This window comes from Haliotis rubra, unplaced genomic scaffold, assembly GCF_003918875.1.
Source record: "Haliotis rubra isolate DU_JTF1 unplaced genomic scaffold, ASM391887v1 Scf1075, whole genome shotgun sequence".
In the NCBI taxonomy this organism is placed as follows: domain Eukaryota; kingdom Metazoa; phylum Mollusca; class Gastropoda; order Lepetellida; family Haliotidae; genus Haliotis; species Haliotis rubra.
Window position 1 is genome coordinate 274,698 of NW_025764976.1, and position 22,097 is coordinate 296,794.

Below are 22,097 nucleotides of genomic sequence, written 5' to 3' on the forward strand. Positions count from 1 at the left end.
TCAAAATGCCTGGTTGTTTGATAGAGCATTGGCTTAGTACACCCGGCTTAGGTTTAGTTTGTCAATCCGGGGAAAGAGCATGTATGACCATCCTGGCAGCGATGTTGAAAGCTACACCAAGCCATGAAAGGTCAATTCAAACCGTGGATATCTATATATAACAGGCCACGAGGGCTATCTAGCTTCATTTAGCCGTGGACCAGTGACAGTGACACATCGCCTCAAGTCGCACCCGTTTTCATCATGAATAATCCAAAATACAAACTCTTTCGTACCCGATGCTGATAAATGGTTTTACATGTCTGGCTGAAGGGAAAAGGAGATCCTTATCATTCTATAATGCGAGGAAACAAATCCAAAACGCCGCCAGAAGGTTAAGGTATTTAATGCTGACGTATATTACGTGGTCTTAACGCTCTGTTTAACGCTAATAGTTGAATAGTTTTCCCAGTAGTGAACAGTAAACCAAATCAGAAATGTTGGGGGAGGGGGTTTGTTGTGCGTGTTGAAGCCCAAATGCGCCATATTGTTTTATGATGTAACATAGGTGTGACCTTTGTGTGACCCATCCTCCTTTGGGAGTCCCTTCCGGTGTGTGTGTGACCTTCAGGTTGTCCTCATTTCACAAATGAGCTGCCCGTGGTACTTTCCCAGAGGTATTTTTCGACTCGTGTGCGGGCAATATAAGGCCCTAAACAGTCCCCATGTCATTCAGTCGCCAGAGACAACGCACGCATGCTCTTGACTCTACTACGATCCTCTTAGCCGTTTACCTCGAAGATGGAAGCCGCTCACCGTGATATCCTGAGGAAGAATTACTCCGGCCTAGTGCAAGCTATACAGCGTGTACAAGAGGTGGTTGACAAACTGTTACAGTTTGAAGTCCTTACCATCTTCATGAAGGCAGAGATTATCGAGAAACCACAAACCTCCTTTGACCGGTCAGAGCTTTATTAGATACCCTTCCCCGGCGGGGACCAGAAGCCTACTCCCTCTTCTGTAAAGCTTTGGAGGAATGTGGAGAGACACAGGCCATGACATTGATGGGATTAGAGACAGACAAGACAGAGCTACAGGATCCTCGTTGTCATATAGACTTAGGCAATGACATATTTGTGACGGCCAAGATGTGGAATGATGTACTGAACATTCATGTAAGGAAGTACGATGTTTATCCTAGTGGGAGAAGTTATCCTACCAAACGTGGTATTGTCCTGAGTTTGAAACATTGGCTGGAACTTAGTGGAGTCCATTTCAAGCTTCAGGAGGCCATCGATCAAGGAAGGACCCATGATTATGCTCATGTGGGAGCCAATATGTATGCTACTTTGGATCCAAATGGTGGTGTGGATCTACGACAGTGGGAGAAAAATGAACAACTGGGAAGAGTGGTACCTATGGCTAAGGGTATCTTGTTGTCCAAACAACAATGGCAGAAACTGAGAGACTGTTGTGATGTGATGACAGATTTCGTGCCAGAACTGAAAGAGATGGTTCCTTGTATGGGACAAGAGGATCATCAAAACCAGATGGGGTACCTCATGTGTTCCTTCTGTAACCCTAGTGACTACAGTCACTGGGTGTAAAGCCATTCTTGGTTTAGACACTGTACTGTGCGGACGTGTTACCACTGCTCTGGGATATCATGGATGTGTGTGGACATTACCCACTCGACGAGACACTCAATTGCTGTGCAATCAGTACTGAATGGACTTCATTCCAGAAAAGACTCGATTCGTTTAAGGACTCGCCAGTGCAGATGAAACAGAGTCCTAGTCGCATGGCCCAGGCAGGATTCGCATACTTAATCAGAGGGGACACTTGCAAGTGTTTCCAATGTGATCTCGTTCTCAAGAACTGGGAAGTAGATGACGATCGCTGGGTCGAACATGAAAAATGTCTCCAGACTGTCCGTATTTGGCCCTGGTGGGGAGTACCTCAGAAAGAGGTGGCCCGCTGGGGTAGTCATGTGGATTTGCAACAAAGAGTGTGATGTAAAATGTGTTAATATTAGAAATAAATCAATGTTAAGAGTACATCTGCATTGGTTGTCTATGTATAGTCTTTTGTCGATGTATAAATAGAGGTCATTGAGATCCCATCCACGATAAGAGCTTGTTTGCTAGAATTATTATGGCTAGGTACGTGTTGAAACATTACGAATTGTTAAGGTTCATGTTAATGTTTCAAGACATTGAGGAGATTCGACAAGACATCTTAGAAATGAACAGAGAACATATTCTTGCCGTCAATGGTATTATCAATAGGTTATTAAAGGGAAGATTACCAGTGACTTCATATATGAAAAGGCGTCGTTTCCTGAGGAAAAAATGATAGAAATAACTACCTAGCTGTGTTACGAAGATTAGTTCACCCACTTTGGACGACAGACAGTATGTGGAAGAGTCTTTGTGCCAGTTACATGCCTATGGTCGCATTTGTTTTGAAACCACATTTTGTCAATGCACTTAGAGATGAGGCCATTCAAAATGCCTGGTTGTTTGATAGAGCATTGGCTTAGTACACCCGGCTTAGGTTTAGTTTGTCAATCCGGGGAAAGAGCATGTATGACCATCCTGGCAGCGATGTTGAAAGCTACACCAAGCCATGAAAGGTCAATTCAAACCGTGGATATCTATATATAACAGGCCACGAGGGCTATCTAGCTTCATTTAGCCGTGGACCAGTGACAGTGACACATCGCCTCAAGTCGCACCCGTTTTCATCATGAATAATCCAAAATACAAACTCTTCGTACCCGATGCTGATAAATGGTTTTACATGCTCCGGGCTGAAGGGAAAGGAGATCCTTATCATTCTATAATGCGTGGAGGAAACAAATCCAAAACGTCGCCAGAAGGTTAAGGTATTTAATGCTGACGTATATTACGTGGTCTTAACGTTCTGTTTAACGTTAATAGTTGAATAGTTTTCCCAGTAGTGAACAGTAAACCAAATCAGAAATGTTGGGGGGGGGTTTGTTGTGCGTGTTGAAGCCCAAATGCGCCATATTGTTTTTATGACGTAACATAGGTGTGACCTTTGTGTGACCCATCCTCCTCTGGGAGTCCCCTTCCGGTGAGTGTGTGACCTTCAGGTTGACCTCATTTCACATTGAGCTGACCGTGGTACTTTCCCAGAGGTATTTTTAGACTCGTGTGTGGGCAATACAAGGCCTCCGAACAGTCCCCATGTCATTCAGTCGCAAGAGACAAGGCACGCATCCTCTTGACTCTACTGATTCTGGTAGCCGTTTACCTCGAAGATGGAAGCCGCTCACCGTGATATCCTGAGGAAGAATTACTCCGGCCTAGTGCAAGCTATACAGCCAGTACAAGAGGTGGTCGACAAACTGTTACAGTTTAAAGTTCTCACTTGCCTCATGAAAGCCGAGATTATCGAGAAACCACAAACCTCCTTTGACCGGGTCAGAGCTTTATTAGATACCCTTCCCCGGTGGGGACCAGAAGCCTACACCCTCTTCTGTAAAGCTTTGGAGGAATGCGGAGAGATACAGGCCATGACATTGTAGGAATTAGAGACAGACAAGACAGAGCTACAGGATCCTCGTTGTCATATAGACTTAGGCAATGACATATTTGTGACGGCCAAGATGTGGAATGATGTACTGAACATTCATGTAAGGAAGTACGATGTTTATCCTAGTGGGAGAAGTTATCCTACCAAACGTGGTATTGTCCTGAGTTTGAAACATTGGCTGGAACTTAGTGGAGTCCATTTCAAGCTTCAGGAGGCCATCGATCAAGGAAGGACCCATGATTATGCTCATGTTGGAGCCAATATGTATGCTACTTTGGATCCAAATGGTGGTGTGGATCTACGACAGTGGGAGAAATATGAACACCTGGGAAGAGTGGTACCTACGGCTAAGGGTATCTTGTTATCCAAACAACAATGGCAGAAACCGAGAGACTGTTGTGATGTGATGACAGATTTCGTGCCAGAACTGAAAGAGATGGTTCCTTGTATGGGACAAGAGGATCATCAAAACCAGATAGGGTACCTCATGTGTTCCTTCTGTAACCCTAGTGACTAGTCACTGGGTGTAAAGCCATTCTTGGTTTAGACACTGTACTGTGCGGACGTGTTACCACTGCTCTGGGATATCGTCGATGTGTGTGGACATTACCCACTCGACAAGACACTCGATTGCTGTGCAATCAGTACTGAATGGACTTCATTCCAGAAAAGACTCGATTCGTTTAAGGACTGGCCAGTGCAGATGAAATAGAGTCCTAGTCGCATGGCCCAGGCCGGATTTGTGTACTTAATCAGAGGGGACACTTGCAAGTGTTTTCAATGTGGTCTCGTTCTCAAGAACTGGGAAGTAGATGACGATCCCGGGGTCGAACATGAAAAATGGTCTCCAGACTGTCCGTATTTGGCCCTGGTGGGAGTACCTCAGAAAAATATGACCTGCTGGGGTAGTCATGTGGATTTGCAACCAAGAGTGTGATGTAAAATGTGTGAATATTAGAAAAATCAATGTTAAGAGTACATATGCATTGGTTGTCTATGTATAGTCTTTTGTTGATGTATAAATAGAGGTTGACTCAAATACTAATCTCATTGAGATCCCAACCACGATAAGAGTTTGTTTGCTAGAATTATTATGGCTAGGTACGTGTTGAAACATTACGAATTTTTAAGGTTCATGTTAATGTTTCAAGACATTGAGGAGATTCGACAAGACATCTTAGAAATGAACAGAGAACAGATTCTTGCCGTCAATGGTATTATCAATAGGTTATTAAAGGGAAGATTACCAGTGACTCGATATGAAAGGCGTCGTTTCCTGAGGGAAAATGATAGAAATAACTACCTAGCTGTGTTACGAAGATTAGTTCACCCCTTTGAACGACAGACAGTATGTGGAAGAGTCTTTTTGCCAGATACATGCCTATGGTCGCATTTGTTTTGAAACCACATTTTGTCAATGCACTTAGAGATGAGGCCATTCAAAATGCCTGGTTGTTTGATAGAGCATTGGCTTAGTACACCCGGCTTAGGTTTAGTTTGTCAATCCGGGGAAAGAGCATGTATGACCATCCTGGCAGCGATGTTGAAAGCTACACCAAGCCATGAAAGGTCAATTCAAACCGTGGATATCTATATATAACAGGCCACGAGGGCTATCTAGCTTCATTTAGCCGTGGACCAGTGACAGTGACACATCGCCTCAAGTCGCACCCGTTTTCATCATGAATAATCCAAAATACAAACTCTTCGTACCCGATGCTGATAAATGGTTTTACATGCTCCGGGCTGAAGGGAAAGGAGATCCTTATCATTCTATAATGCGTGGAGGAAACAAATCTGCCATTATGTCTGTCGATCGATATTTGGAACTGTATGACCCAGAGTGGAAGAAAGATAAACCAAAAGAAACCACAGAGCAGCCTAAGATTAACTTTGTTACCCCTACTCAACAAGTGGTCGAACAGGCCAAGGCTCTTATTCAGATGCAGAAGAAAGGGGGATCTAAAGCTGGAAGTTCCTCCCAGATTCCCATGAAGAAATGGAAGACGACGTTTTAGATAAAAGCAGCCGGTAGACATGGTTCCCTACCATTTAGACTCGGACCACCATGCAGTCAACAACGTGCCCCGTGTGCAATCAGATTTTTTCCGAAGGGATGCCATGCTTAGACATTTCAGGAATCAACACAGACGAGCAACGCAGTGACCACAAGCACCACTACCACCACCACCACCACCACAAGCACCACAAGCACCACCACCACCACCACCACCACCACAAGCACCACCACCACAAGTACCATCACCTATGATGCAACCAGTGCAACCACATTCATCCAAAAGTACTACCCAGTCATGGGAAGAATTTAGGCTCCTACATCCATTTACCATGATCGTCTCAGGGCCCACCTTCTGTCGGAAAACCTACTTATTAAAGCAACTTCTGGAAAGGATGAACATTAAACCATCCTGAACATATTATATGGCTCTACAAACGATGGCAGCCAATGTATAACACCATTCAAGCTTGTGTTTATCCTTACATTGAATTTCATCAAGGCATTCCTTCTCACCTCGAAAAGGATGCGTTTCTGGACCCCAGTGTTGTGAACGTGGTTATCCTCAATTGACTTAATGTCTACTGCCAGCAAAGATCCACGCATTACAGATCTTTATACCGAAGGAAGTCATCATCATAATCTCTCAGTGATAGCCTTGAACCAGAATTTGTATTACAGTAAGGATCCCACACAGCGAAGAAACTGTCATTATCTGCTTCTGTTCAACAACCCTATTGACCAACAACCCATCATGACTTTGGCGAGGCAAATGTTTCCAGGTAACACAGACCATTTCATGGAGCCATTTCAGAGGGCTACCAAGAAACCTTATGGATACTTGTTGGTTGATCTAAAACCCCAAACACCTCCCCATTTGCGACTTTGTCCCAACGCATTCAGTTTAAAAGGAGGCCTCCAAGCTAGGACAATTCAGTCCGAGTTAGACGTTCAGAGTGAGACAGGTGTGAAGAAAACCTCCCAACAATGCCATCTTGTGATGACTGTGGACTCGTGTTTCAAGACGTGCATGATTTGCAAAAACACAGAAGAAACTGGTGTCCTGAAAAGACTTCAGTGGGTCCACCTGGAATACCCCAAGTTAAAAGGAAGTGGGAGGAACTTCTCTGCTGTGAAGAGACCACGTCCTCTGTCAGATTGTGACTATTGTGGTCAAGTGTTTCCCAATAACCACAATTTACAAAGACATTTACGCGATAAACAATGTCCTGAAATGGAAACTGATGATGATGATGCTGTATCGTTAAGTGCTGTCACACACGGCAACAGGACAAATAACATAGCTGATCTCGAGGAGCAAGGTATAAGACAAATGTACTCACGTACGCGTGAGCTGAATAAAGACTTGTTGGATGAGAAACGACAGCTGTACATGAAAAGAGGGTTACACGAAGACATGATACAAGCCAAACTGAAGAAATTCATCTGGAGCACGTTTAAAGAGACGTATGCCCGATTTATTACTTATCTGTATCATATGCAGTTTGGTCCAAAGACACAAGGAATACTGAAACGAGTACAAGACACGAATAATCTGTATCATGACGTGTTTTCCAAACTGTACCAATATAAATCTTGGGTAGAAGACTAAATTGATGATGGTTATGAAGACATGACATCTGATGTAGAGAGTGAAGACAGGACGATGAGGGAGGGCAATAATACAATTAGCACAACATGTAAAAGTTGACATTTGGGAGAGCTCCTATCCTAAAGCCTACTCATTTGAAACGGAGCTAATAAACAATGAAATCTGTATATCTTTCTTGTTTCTTAAAGAATTGTACCCGTGAAGGTGCGGGTTATAATCAACCTTCAGTAACCCCTACTTGTCGTAAGAGGCGACTAATGGGATCGGGTGGTGAGGCTCGCTGGCATGATTGACACATCTCATCATCATATCCCAATTGGGTAGATCGATGCTCATGCTGTTGATCACTGGATTGTCTGGTCCAGACTCGATTATTTATAGACCATATGGCTGGAATATTACTGAGTGCAAGATAAAACTAAACTCACTCACTCACTTAATGCATTGCTGGAGGATTAGACAACTGTTCGTTGTACAAATCTTTGTTTTACAACTGATAAATAATCCTCCCTATGTCACTGAATACATTTAAGCTACAATACAATTCTTAATACCAGGAGGTCATAACCTCTTCATACCCCACACAATACAGTCACAAGAAGCTTACACCAGTATTTCATTGTACTGTCTGTGGAATAAGAGCGGCTAACGGCATGTGAGTAACCTATGTCACATGATGTCAAATAAGTGTCATAAACATGGACATAAGATGGGTTTTTTTGTTTGCAATTTGAGAGTAAAGTTTTAAAATTTTGAGTAACAGTATTGGAAAGTTTTACAGGAGAACACATGTAGGTTTGTTTTCTTATTCAGTAATCATTTCATCACTGTACAATCAAACTACTTGAGATATTCAGTGACCATCAGTCCTCAAGGGGCCTTATATTGCCTTATATCTCAATATACCTCTGGGAAAGTACCACTGTCAGCTCATTGTGAAATAAAGTCAACCTGACGGTCACAGTCACACCAGTATGGGACTCCCGAAGGAGGGGTTTGTTTGCCTTTTCCGGCGAGCGCCGGCGAGCGCTATCTTAAGTCAACGAGATAAGCTACATCAAAGAAAGGAAAGAAAGATCAAAGTTGACACCGCCGGCTGAGCTCCCATAGGTTTAACATAAGGCAAATTCCGGCAAATGCGATTCACAAATAAAGCAAGTCTAGATTTCCTCAGGTTCTGAATCTCTGGTGTCCTTAGGGCTACTTTTCAATTTAAACGGGCTTGTTTGTTACTATCAAAATTATATATATTCAGAGACTAAGCATTAGTCTAATGTTTGCTGTGTGAGCACTCGAGTCGGCAAACTCATAAAATAATACCACTAAGGTGAACCGGAAGGTCACACACACACACCTGGGCTGGAAAAGGAGGGTGGGGTTCAACAATCGATTAGGTCACACAAAGGTCACACCTATGTAACGTCAAGAAAGAAAATGGCGGACTTGGGCTTCAACACACACACACACACACACACACACACCTACAACACAGAAATTCACTTCAATGTTTATTCGTCAATTTGCAACATTGTTATTACGTTGTGGCATAACGTTATATAATGACGTAACACTAACGTTGTAACAACGTTGTATCATGACGTTACCAATCTACAACCTTCCCACAACGTTGCGAAAACGTTGTGTGTTAGCTGGAATATGTTAATAAAATACACTGTCAGCACTTGCTGCGCTTCCTAGCATAAATAGTATTCACTCAATCATTTTTGCGAATTGCTGTAAAGCAATATTTACTCACTCACTCCGGAGAGGTTGCGAAGCCAAGAAAACAGATTGCTTCTCCCTTCACCAGGTACTGGTTGAGGTGCCTTTCGGATTAAACCTTGAGACCACCATGCCCGTCACTATCGGCACCATACCATACGGCCACACCCCAGCGAGTGGGCTGCAGCTGGCGGTGCCACTCGTAAGTCTGACTGACTGTGAAGATTATTTAACGTGTATGCAAGCATGTTTAATAATGGACTCTTTTCAAATGAACTGCTTTGTCAGCAGAATAAGAGCAGTTATTTGCTCTGAGGGCCACAATGTTGGCAACACCTGGTATCATCATTGTTTGATGCTAATATATACATAGTTGGAACGGCACAATTATTTCTACATATATCAGAAATTTGCCACTTTTGTTAGCACCCATGTTCTGTAGGCTGGATTGGAAGCTCATAAACATTTGGATGACCTCAGGTCAGTGTCTTTGGAGGTCACAATACTAATCGCAACGTTAACTTCAGAATAGTCTGTTTAATCTGGAACAAAATTAATGCATTGTCATCAGTTTGATTAAATCTGACGGTCAAGGTCATTCCTGGCATCGCCGACCCGTGATACCATTGTAACTAGAGAATTAATCAATTTGAATCAAAATTACATCATTTCTAGAGCTTGATAAAGAGGAAATAACGGATTTCTGGCCAAGACCATGACCACAAGAGATGTTATTTTGAAAGAAGGATCTAGTCAGGGTTACAAAAACGCATTCTTGTAAATATTTGCCAAATAAGATAATGAAATAGCTCAAATGCGGTTTGTTTGTTCATAGTTTACCACCACATATATCAACATTACAACTTCATGACAGTGGCTTGTAAAATGAGTCTCGACAAGACAATCGAGTGATTGTCACTGTGAACGTTCCTGTACACGAATGGGAGTGAGTGAGTTTAATTTTACGCCGCACTCAGCAATATTATAGCAATATGTCTGTGAATAATCGCGTCTGGACCAGACAATCCAGTGATCAACAGCATGAGCATCGACCTGCGCAATTGGGAACCGATGACATGGCATTGTGTCAACCAAGTCAGCGAGCCTGACCACTCGATCCCGTTAGTCGCATCTTACGACAAGCATGAGTTACTAAAGATCAATATTCTAACCCGGACCTTCACGGATTTACACGAATGGAAAACGATGACATGTATGAACCAAATTATCGAATCTGAGCGCCCGATCCCGTTAGTCTCCTCCCTAAGGCAAGCATAGATTTACTGAAGACCAGCTCAGGTGATGTGATTTAGAATTCATGCTATTTTGCTTGTCAAGGCATCTGGAGGTATCAGGTTTTCTGTTTAAAATTGTAGTTTATATGACGTGTCATTGACTCAGATTACACCCGGACGTTTCTTATTGTGGATTCATTTCAGTGGCTGATGCTTCCACGGGTTTATTTTATCAAGGCATCTGGAGGTATCAGGCATTCTGTATAAAATTGTAGATTATATGACGTTCCATCAACCCAGATTACATATTTCATATTGTGGATTCATTTCAGAGGCTGCTGCTTCCACGGCTTTACGCTACACCAAATGCGACCGCGGAGTCGACATTTTTGAAGAATCAGATGGGAATTTTGTCAGCTTTCTCTACACACCAATGTGTCCCTTTGTCGTCAATTACACCTTCTCACCTCCTCGACCGGCCGCAACTGCGGCTGCACAACCACGCGCTGCTGCTAATACCGCCGCAAAGGCACAGGCAAAGACTGCAGCTAAGGCCCCACTCAATCCTTCTGCTCCTCTGATGCCTCCGTCCTATGACGATGTGCTGAGGATGGACAATCCAGCTCCCACCGTAAGTAAGACTCATGAAATAATAGTGTTATAGAAAATGTATTTTCAAACAGTGCACTCGCCATGAATTGTTTAGTCATTAAAACACATGTTTTGCATTGACTGGATCAACATGTCAACAAATCTAGAAATCAGTATTATTCTGTACCAGCATATATCAGGGTGCCATTGTACAAAAACAACCTTAGCGCTACGCCAGTGGTAAGTCTATGTTGTGCTGTGGAAGTTACGATCGCTAAGATTGCTTTGTTCAACGGTACACTGGGCCTAGATTTTCGAAGCTCTCCTAGCGCTAAGACTGTCGTAAGTGCCATACATTAACATTAACTTACGACTATCTTAGCGCTAAGAGAGCTTCGGAAATGAAGGCCCTGGTCATCAGTTTCAACCTTTGCTTATAAACCGACAGTGACGTCACTCTATTGCTTTTAGGGGACACTTTTTCTCGTAATATCCCTCAAATCTGATACAATCGGGCTTCCTCGGTCAATTATCTAAATAATGTCCCTCTGTCCCGGTCAATAATCTTAATAACGTCTATGTGCCCCGGACAATTATCTTAATAAAGTCCTTCTGCCCGGGGATTTACTGAGGAATAACCCTTGACTTCGAATTATTACTTGTTTTTTTAGATTGATACGACCTTGTTTTGCCATCACTGAATGCGATCTAAAATATGACATTATTGACAATTTTCAACATGTACAGCCGACACCCGGTTTCGAACCCCCAACACTTCGCTCACTAACTTGGCGGTTTTATCCACTAGGCTACGAAGGATCGCTGTGAAGAATTAGATTGTTTGTCGGTATGAACCGTGTGTTCCTCGCAAGACGGGTAGTGCGGGCAGCGCACGTGCAGGGCACGGGTATCACGTGCGGAGCACGTGCATTGCGAGGCGTCGGCTGCCAGTCTCATCCCAGTTGATTTCAACAGTAAATACCAAATACTGAAATTATATCTAAAGTATATCTTCGGTCGGTTTATAAGTTGGATATAACATGACCCGTGGGCATTATTGAAAAGTAAGCCCTCTTTTCAATAATGCTTGCGGGTCATGTTATATCCTACACATAACTGTCCTTGTATTGGTTTCTATCGTGAGTGAGGTAAAAGTTTACATAGCGTCGGCAATATTACTGTCATATAACGATGAAAACAAGGTATTCATTTGTGTCTTTCGTTGTATAACCAAATGACAAGGACAAGGAAGGTATAGATACATTCCAACTTCATCAACGTCTTATGGATGGTGCTTACGAAGATGCACTGCTTGAATGGAGGTTGACTGGACTTAAACTGAATCGAATATCAAGTACTTTGTGTAGAATTTTACAATCTTTACAGCCATTGTCACTCACATTGTATATGTCCTTCAATTTCCAGGCAGAGAAGGTCGACAAGCCGTATGGCTTACTACTGATTCGCTTCCCAGACGGCCACGTCACAGAGTTCAGAGATCTTATTTGGAGACAACAGAAGAGCCTAGCAGCGAGTGAGGGAGAAATCATTGCATTTGCACAACAGGTGACTTAAAAGCCGTCTTTCTTTATAATTTTAAGTAAAAGCAACAAAACCCCTTATCATGTCCAAATGAAATCTCAGTCAAAAGTAAGTCGACTGTTGTTCGCGAAAACGTGATTTTATCTACCCCATCGGTGGAACCGTCACAGACACATGCAGGTGTTCGCCTGAAAATGTCGGGAACATATGGCAAAGTCAAAATAGTGAAGGTAAAAAAGTAGGACATAATTTTAACCAAATTGTCAGTGGTCCGTAAGTCTGTTGTTATGCCTTACAGTATATAAGGTTCGTATATGTTTTCAAATGAAACACAATTAATGTTGCACGACAAGTAAGGGGCAGATCTCAAATGAAAATTATTATCCGGTATACATATCCTGGATCCGATGGGTAAAAAAGCTTGGTGTTTCAAAATGAAACATACTATTTAATGATTTAAGGTGAAATTGTCAAATTGATTAATCACCTGGTGCGGGTTAGAACTGGTTTTCAGCAGCCCAGTTGTCGTAAGGGGCGACTAACGGGATCATCTTATCAGGCTCGCTGACTTTGTTGACATCGTATCCCAATTGCGTAGATCAATGTTGGTGATCACTGGATTGTCTGGCCAAGACTCGTTTTTTAACAGCTCGCCGCAATATAGCTGGAATATTGCAGAGTGCGGCGTTACACAACAAAAAACAAAGAAACACATTGGGTAATTGTGTGACTATTATCTAAAAGACTAATAACGGCAAAATACATGTTTGTCACAAACGGAATATATTAAACGACATGATGGCATGGCTCGTTGCTTCTACTACCATCCATCCATGATACGACGCTGAACAGGCCCATATACAGCGCTCAGAAGAATGTTGGTAAAGCCGATGCATTTATTTATATTATTGAATTTTCTGTCCTTCTGACAGCAACGTGATTGGCAAGATTCAGGAAAAGCATGCTAAATATGCGGACCTCGCCTTTGAAATGTCTCGCTTGCATCCCAAGTACACTCAGACTCCCCATTGTTCTCGGTGCCCTTGGTTTGGCACCTCCTTATCTCTTGGCACAGATCAGGAGGGTACCCGGGTTCTCCAACGGGAGCACAGCCCTTCTGACACTCTAGGTGATGTAGAAGGCTGCTCCGGAAAGTTCTTGGTGGGTTGACAAGGCAACACTTCCTGAGAGAAGTCCTTTTCGCTGTCTGGGCTGCGTGTAGAGGGGGCAAGGACCCTGAGCTAATGCCTGACTGCCAGGATCCCCCGAACACTCTCTGCTGCATATCATTTTTAATCTGTAAAACATACTTGATTTATATATCGCCTAGCATACATGTGTCTAGTTGCTCGCTGGACGCTGAAATCGTAATCTGATTATTGTTATTACCCGCGATAACTCAAGCTGCCAGGGAGGCGCTAGAAGGTTAATAGTCACATGACTTATCCCACCGGGTACCCATTTTCTGCTTATAGGCCATACACGACCCTGACATGTGGCCAGCACGAACGTCAGTTGCCATTTTGAAGTTCCCATCTGTCGAGGTGGCAACTGATTGGTTCAACAAGACACCAGGGGTCGCTGATCTAAAGTTGATGAAAACATGTGACGCCGTTGTGGCAGTGATGTCCGAAAAGTTCAGAGAAGGTGTGACTTTAGGATATCATTCTCCAGATGAAATAGCAGCAATAGCATGCTAGTTAACAGAACAATGAACGAATATATACCTCGAGGAAGATGTGAGCACTGAAACCAATAATATATTCAACAGATCTAAATACATGTTTGTAATGTTAGCGGTCAGCTAACATCACTGAATAGAAAACTGACTTGTGATTTCAAATTGTATACATCCAAACTAAACAAAAATATTAATGAAGATAATGGGCAACCCATAAACCCCAGTTTGCCTGGAGACAGACTGATATCGATTTTAAAACATAGTTCTGGTTATCTTGCTGGAACGTTCTTTCTTCGCTGAAGTGTAGATACTTGAAAAGCATGACATGGTATAACATATCAATAAAGGTATCACAAACTATACTCTTAAAAAAGTAGGAGAACTTCATTTCTAATTTGCGGTTGAAAAAATTGGGAGATATATCGGAGTCAATCAATGTTGATATGATAATAATGATTGTTTTGAGAGTGTATGACCATCTGCACTTCCTTAGTATTTATGACCATAGATCTTTGTACAGTTATCATTCTATAACGATGATTGGTGTGACGTAAACAAAATAAAGACCCCATTCCCCCACCCCACCCCCCCCCACAAACGACAACAGCAAACAAACAAAAACAATAACAAAAAAAAAAAAAAAAAAAACACCGGCTAGAATCAAACACTAACAATTGTGTGATGCAAGATGATGGTGAAAATTAATGGTCTGCAGTGATTTATCGCCCTTCGTGAAACCCGTCAACATAAGAATGACACCCCATGCACGTATATGGGGCTACTGCGTTGTGCACGTGCATCCCATGCGCTGTGTTCAGGGAGGGTATTAAAGAGGAATGGTGACGCATTCATAAGATGTCTTTTTTAAAAAAAAGGTTTATTAACGCTTATGCCTCCTATCCAAATTGAAAATTCAGATCCCCTACATTTTTGAAGAGTATATTAAGATAAATGAATATGGATTTATGCCGCATTTAGCAACATTCCAGCAATATCAAGGCACGTGACAGCTTCACACAGTTTCACTACTAGGCTACCTCAGAGCCCTCCTGTTTAGACACCAAAGAATGCACAATCTATCCAGTAAAAGTGCCCTATTTGACATCCTTGGTAAGCGCGCTTCCTTATTCCTTACTAATTAAGGTTTGTATCTAAATTAGAAACTTCCAGTGACGTCATTATATTGTATTTGACTTTGACTTTGAATTATTTACTTCTACAAGCTTTGAATACGATCGTAAAATATCACACAATAGAAAACTTCCAATCTATTGTGCCGATGCCTGGTTTGGAGCCTGCAACCCTTCGCTTACTAGCTTTTCCCCGCTCGGCTACGAAGGCTGTGAAGAATGAGATTGTTTTTCAGTATGAACCATGTGTTCCTCACAAAACGGGTAGCGTATTGCGCGTGCAAGGCAACGTATCGGCTGCCAGTCGCATCCCAGTTGATTTAACAGTAAATACCAAATATTAAAATTATATCTAAGGTATATCTTCGTTCGGTTCATAAGCTGGATCAAAACCACCTCATCGGTTTTGTTTGAAAAAGTAAGCATTTGGCTTCGGGAAATTGGGTCTGACCTTTCGGCCCTTCTCAACTTCCCTTTACTGCGGGCTTACTTTTTCAAATAAAACCTCGGAGTCGGTTTTGATCCTCCAAATAACGCCTGTGTATTGGTATGTCGGTCTCATTTACTTATATCATATCCAAGCTTTGGTTACTTTCATTACTATTTTAGATCAATAACAGTTAAAAGTTGTGCCACGTGACATTATCTCAAATCTGGCAAGTGTTTTTGTGTTCACAGAACAACGATCAGCCTGTTTAGACATGTAATGTAGCCATCATACCTAGTATCAACGTTCAAGTTTATTTAACAAATATATAACTAAAGTTTCCTTTAAGTTTGGGGAAAGACATTTTGACATTTAAATTAAACACCCATGTGATTCCTATTTCAGCGAACCGCATATTTTCGTTGTCCTCGTCGTGTATGAAGACTTCACCTTCAAAGGCTGAGTTGGCCAAGGTTTTCAATCTGTATAAGACAACGATACGAAAACTCAGGTGTGTTCTCTTATACGTCATGTTTTAACTGACGACACGTCCATCATGTAGAAATGTCCATCATTTTAATTTACTAACTGTTATCTATTGTTATTTTCCTGTTTGTTTTCAATTTTCTTCTTGCCACAAAGAAAATGTTCCATTAACATTACACTATTAAGATATTGTGAAAAGTGGAATTGTTTTCTGAAATGAAGGATATTGCTGTCACCAAGTAAAAAACTATAAAGATATTTGAAAAGTTTTCTTCTATGCATAAATCCTCATATATTTTGTTTTTATGTTGAAACATAATTCAATATAATGTAAAGTGACTTCATGTTTCCTGGTGGTCTGTCTACGGCAGCGGTGGGGTGGTCAAATGATTGATGGGTTAACTGGTCCTGTTATTGTATTTGCAGCAATGACCTAGCGTAAAACCATTTCTATCACGGCCTCGACTAACGGGATCAGGTGGTCACAGTCGCTGACTTGGTTGACACATGTCATCGTATCCCAATTGCGTAGATCGATGCTCATGCTGTTGATCACTAGATTGTCTGGTCAAGTCTCGATAATTTACAGACCGCTGCCATTTTGATTAGAGCGCCGTTAACTAACTAACTAATACGCCACATACTTACAGCTCATATTTCGGAAGTATTGTTTTTTGGTTTTTTTCGCTACAAATTTACAGTTATAGGATATGGAAGACAGGGGTGAATCTTGCAGCTACCTACAAGTTCACAACACTACGAGGCAAATGGGTGGAAGACAAGTACAGCATCGGCCTGTCACAGTGGGAGACCATGGACCTATTGTACCAGTTTAAAAGCGAAGGAAAAGTTGGTAAATACATATCGTGATTAATACTCGGGTATCCTGATACGTGATGATAGTAACATAGGAAGCTGGGAATTATAGAATGGTGTTACCATACAAAACACGTGTTTTGGTGGACTGGCACTTACAATTATACCGGCATACATAACCACATATACACATTGATATTAACAGCTGCTGACACCATATTCAGTGAGTGAGTGAGGGGGTAAATATTACAAACCAATCCATTCCTGAAATACCTTTAGCAATCTGTGATTTATTGGACTCCACCATCCGGTACAGTGTTTGGCTTTGGGATACAAAGAATTCCTATTTGTTGAATACCAGAATGGCAGCCAGCATTTTTACTGGTATATGATTTTTGTCTGTTTGATGTTTAACACCACCCTCAGCAATATTACAGCTATATGGCGGCGGTCTGTAAATAATCGAGTCTGGACCAGACAATTCAGCGATTAACAGCAACAGCATCGATCTACGCAATTGGGAACGATGACATGTGTCAACCAAGTCAGCGAGTCTGACCACTCGATCCCGTTAGTCGAGGCCGTGATACAAACTGGATTAACGCAGTTGAGATAAGATGACATGCATTAATTAAGTCTGCGAGCCTGACAATCCATCAACCCAATCCCGTTAGTCGCCTCGAGCATGGGTTGCTGAAGACCAATTTTGAACCATTTCTGTAGTTATATGGACAATATGAGGATAAACACTTCAAACAATGATTTAAGTTTCGAACATGAAAAATTAGTTGAACACATAACCACTCTATTTTAGTTGGATTATAAAATGGTAAGAATCTGAACCACCTGTCCAAAAATTGGACTATAAATGTTGACACTATGTCGTCAGTGAATGACAAACCTTTTATGTGTATTTGTTTTTATTTCTTTTCGTGACGGTCTGTAATCTCACAGAAGTAAAACATTTGAATTCGTTTCAGGTCCCAATAAAGAGTGCCATGATAAACTACTTGAAATATTAGACATTAAAGAAGGCATTATCTTTCAATCAGAGGATTTGTCCCTCTTCCAAAAGACATTCATACATTCGAACGAGCGATCTGACAGTCCCGCCGTCGAAACTCATTTGGGAAATAGCGATAGTGGCAATGACTCTACTCAAAAGGATGCTGACATTGAGACAGAACCTGAGGCTGAGGCTGAGGCTGATGCTGAGGCAGAACCAGAGGCAGAGGTAGATGTAGAAGCAGAACCTGAGGCCGAAGCGGAGGCAGAGGCTGAGGCTGAAGGGGAACATGAAGGGGAAATGAAGAAAAAAATAACTGCATCTCAAAGTTCAGCCACAGACATACGGTTGCAAAATACAGATAGTGGCATAGCTCTTGCTCAGAACGAGGCCCCGGGTCGTGGAAACAATGATACAAGAGAATGCTAGGAATAAGCAACTGGTAATTAATATGCCTGAGAGCTAAAATTATTTCATTTCTGGTCTTCGGACCTTAAAGCGTTAACTGTTCCTTGTAAACTGTGATATGAAGTACACTGGAGGTTTCCTCTAGATTTAATGACGCAAAACTGAATTTTGAACCAAAGATTGTGGCGCTTTGTAAGGCCAGAAATCGCATATTCTACTCGCACAGGTGACCGACAACGTGAGTGTGTGGCATGCCTACTTCATTTGATAACAGTGTAGGCATTTTGTGGGAGCCAGTTATTTGTAATTATATAATGTAATTATAGAGTTCATACAGGTGACCTATACTCAGTCAAATGTCAAAAATGGAAGAAAAAAAAGAATGATTGCAAACAGCGGCATGCAAATGAGGTTAAGGAATACCGAATTAGACGCAAAACCTGCTGATTCTTTTTTTATTTTGCTTCAAATGCTGACATAGTTTTGTCCATTGAACACTGTTGGTTTGCTATCTCAACAAATGCGAGTTTGGTGTATTACCTTTTAAAGTGGTGATCCTTAGCAAACTTTGAATACAATTAAGATTCAGGCCCCATCCTTAAACAGCAGATACAGATGCTCTGGAATATACATCAGTGATTCACAGGTTGACATTCATTCTTAAATTTCGAAATTATGTGTTCCCCATAGTTCTGATCCGTACAAAAAAATAGGACTAATATCACTGTCAAATATATCAAAGAACAGGTCGAAGTTTGTTTATGTTAACATCCAACTTCCATTCTTTATGATATATATTCAAGTGTCAAGACATATCTAGTACACGTTATATTACAATAACATACATCTAACACAACCAGAAGTTCTATATCACAGTGACTGATATAGTTTATGTACAGCAAAAAAAGCAGCGAGCAAAGAACAGAGCCCTGCAGTAGTCGTCATAAGCATATTTAAGTTTGCTTTTTGTGCATGTTAATATATTGGTCGAAGTGCGTCGAAAGTATGATCAGAAAAATGAATATTATTAATAATATTCGTTTTATATCGACCGAAACAAATGCTTTCCAAAACGCTGTAAATGTAAGATGTAATCTACCACCTTGGTAACTGTTTCTTTTGATGTATATAGAACAAACATATTTTCTATTGTAGAATAGCCTTCCCATAAACCTGCTTATGTTAAATTCACGAATTCTTTTTTCCGTGACGAGTCCGTTGGTTTGGGGTTGATGTATGTAATTTGTCTTGTCAATTCTTTTATTTATAGTTAGTGTGATTCAATGCGACCTCAGTGTGAGACAATTATCACTCTTACGTGTATAGTTAAAGGCCAACATACAGGTTTCTACTATACAAGTTGATTTCCATCCTTTAAAATCATTTATTACATGATCATTCTCGGCTGTTTTTCCAAGGTTCAGCTATTTTGTGGCTTTATCTATTTCTTCTTCCCCAATGTCTCTATTTAAGTTTCAGTATTGTCAAGGTGGAGGAAAGTCCATTTTCTGTTCATCATATTAAGTTGAGAATAAATAAAACCACATGTTCCGTATTAATGTTACATGTTGTATAGCTGCTTTCGCCAAATGTCTCATTTAATAAATCATGTAAACTCCAGAGTTATTTTTTGTTGAGAATTACACAATGTACAAAATCTAGTTTCACGAGGAATGTTCGAGCAGCGACCCTTTTCTATTGGCAATTTGTGATTACTTGTTCTAAAATATAGTAACGGTTTATAAATGGTATCTGTGAGTAAAAAATGATTTTCAAAACATGGTGAATCTTTAATAATGGAATAGTAGAAACCTTTCGGGCAATCCAGTCCTTTAAAGTTAGAACTACTTTTGCAGTTAACCATTCTTTTGAAATAAGATGTGGATATTCAAAACAATGCAGGATACCACAAGTTCTTAAAACATCTTTGATGTAATTTAACCAAGGATAAGAATAGCCATGTGTACTAAGCATGTAATTTAGCATAAAATGAGGCAATTTTACTGGTATGATTAGGACGTGATAACTGCACCACTAGCATGCTATAGCACGTTTATTCACTTGTATGCGTAACGGTTCCTCCCAAATTCACCGTAAACCATATAGTTGGGTGTTGACATTCCCAGATCTGCTGCAAGCTTTAGGAATTTCACGTGTACACGTTCAATTAAATTAGTGTTCTCAAAACCCTAGATTTCACAGCCGTAAAGTAAGACCGGAAGAACAACTTTATCGAAAGAAGATACAAAAGTAAAGCAATTCCAAAAGCTATAACCGTGAAAGATAATACCTTGTCAAAACAGAGTCAATAAATTACTCATATAGTCAAACATTATCTGATTAAACTGGGACGGTGGGTAGCCTGGTGGTTAAAGTGGTGAAGTGAGTTAATATTTATCGTCACATCGGCAATATTTCAGCCATATCGTGACTATAAACTATTGTTTTAGAGAACAATAAAAATAGATGAACAACTTTTTTATTTTTAAGTAAAAAATTCTGCAAAAAATCACAGAGTTGGTCTGATGTTATGATTATGATTAGTGTTTTATTGAGTATTCTATGTTTAGTTGTTTTCGAGTTAGATTACAAATTCATCGGTCAGATTTTGAGCCAAACGGACTATGGCTTTGTTATACCATCTGATGAAACCGTTATAAAACATTTTGTGGAGTTAGTGCTTTAAGTAAAATATTTATCTATATCATAATCATGTACCCGTTAAACAAAATGCTCCTAATGGACCCGTCAGATTCGGGTTAGAATTTGTCTTTGTAAGTCTTGTTGTTTGTAAGAGGCGACTAACGGGATCGGGTGGTCAGACTCGCCGACTTGGTTGACACATGTCATCGGTTCCCAGTCAGCGTAGATCGATGCTCATACTGTTGATTACTGGATTGTCTGGTCAGACACGATTATTGACGGACCGCCGCCATATAGCTGTAATATTGCTTAGTGTGGCGTTAAACAACAAACAAACAAACAAAACAAATCTTATGAAAAAACAAGAAATAGTTTTAATGACCCGAACTCCTCCTCTAACGAAGACCTGCAACGTTCCAAAATCCACGAAAGTAATCTGGATGATTTTTCTAACTTTACTTAGGAACGATAGCGTCCCTGTTCACATGGCTTCGCATCATACGAATTTCTGGACTTCAATATAGTCTCGTGTCTATTTTTGTTTTGCTGTTCAACGCTACACTCAGCAATAGTCCAGCTGTATGACAACAGTATATAAATAATCACATCTGGAACCAGACAATCCAGTGCTCAACAGCATGAGCATTAATCCGATGAAACGATGACGCCGTCAATCCAAAGTCAGCGAGCCTGACCGCCCGATCCGTCAGTCACCTCTTACGACAAGCAGCATGGGTTGCTGAAGATGAATTCGAATCCGGATCTTTCATGGGTGCGAAATAGTAAGTCTTGAATGACACATGCCATCGTATTCCGCAGACCGATGTTCATGATGTTGATCACTGGATTGTCTGGTCCAGAGTCGATTATTTACAGACCGCCTCGATACAACTCGAGTGAGTGAGTCTAGTTCTACGCCGCTTTCAGCAATATTCAAGCAATATCACGCGGGGGACACCCGAAATGGGCTACACACATTGTACCCATGTGGGGAATCGAACCCAGGTCTTGACAAGCGAACGCTTTAACCACTAGGCTAACCCACCGCCCCATATAGCTCGAATTTTGAGTGCACGTTAAACAACAAACAAACATTCCTCTTTCGCACTCACTGGGTCGTCATCTTGTGCTTCGAGTTTATTAGGGTGAGTGAGTGAGTTATTGTTTAACGTGTCATCGGCAATATTTCAGCCATATCGTGACGAGAACATATGTGACATTGAAATGGAATATATGTATAT

The 22,097-nt window shown here is 41.2% G+C and overlaps 1 protein-coding gene across 3 annotated transcripts in view; it reads left to right on the forward strand.

Moving 5' to 3' along the window:
- The window catches only part of LOC124280225 (arrestin domain-containing protein 3-like), a 33,323-nt gene extending 14,797 nt beyond the window's left edge, over window positions 1-18,526 (forward strand). Inside the window, exons 1-8 of one of the 3 annotated variants that reach the window (XM_046716145.1) lie at window positions 8,983-9,093; window positions 10,459-10,757; window positions 12,143-12,283; window positions 13,735-13,906; window positions 15,903-16,008; window positions 16,691-16,836; window positions 17,780-18,033; window positions 18,070-18,526. In XM_046716145.1, coding sequence (XP_046572101.1) covers window positions 10,560-10,757; window positions 12,143-12,283; window positions 13,735-13,906; window positions 15,903-16,008; window positions 16,691-16,836; window positions 17,780-18,033; window positions 18,070-18,234 — 1,182 coding nt within the window. In that variant the 5' untranslated portion in view covers window positions 8,983-9,093; window positions 10,459-10,559 and the 3' untranslated portion in view covers window positions 18,235-18,526. Of the gene's footprint in view, window positions 1-8,979; window positions 9,094-10,458; window positions 10,758-12,142; window positions 12,284-13,734; window positions 13,907-15,902; window positions 16,009-16,690; window positions 16,837-17,779 lie in introns of those variants that run through there. The other 2 variants (XM_046716131.1, XM_046716139.1) reach the window with 2 other exon arrangements.
- Window positions 18,527-22,097: the final 3,571 nt, after the last annotated feature.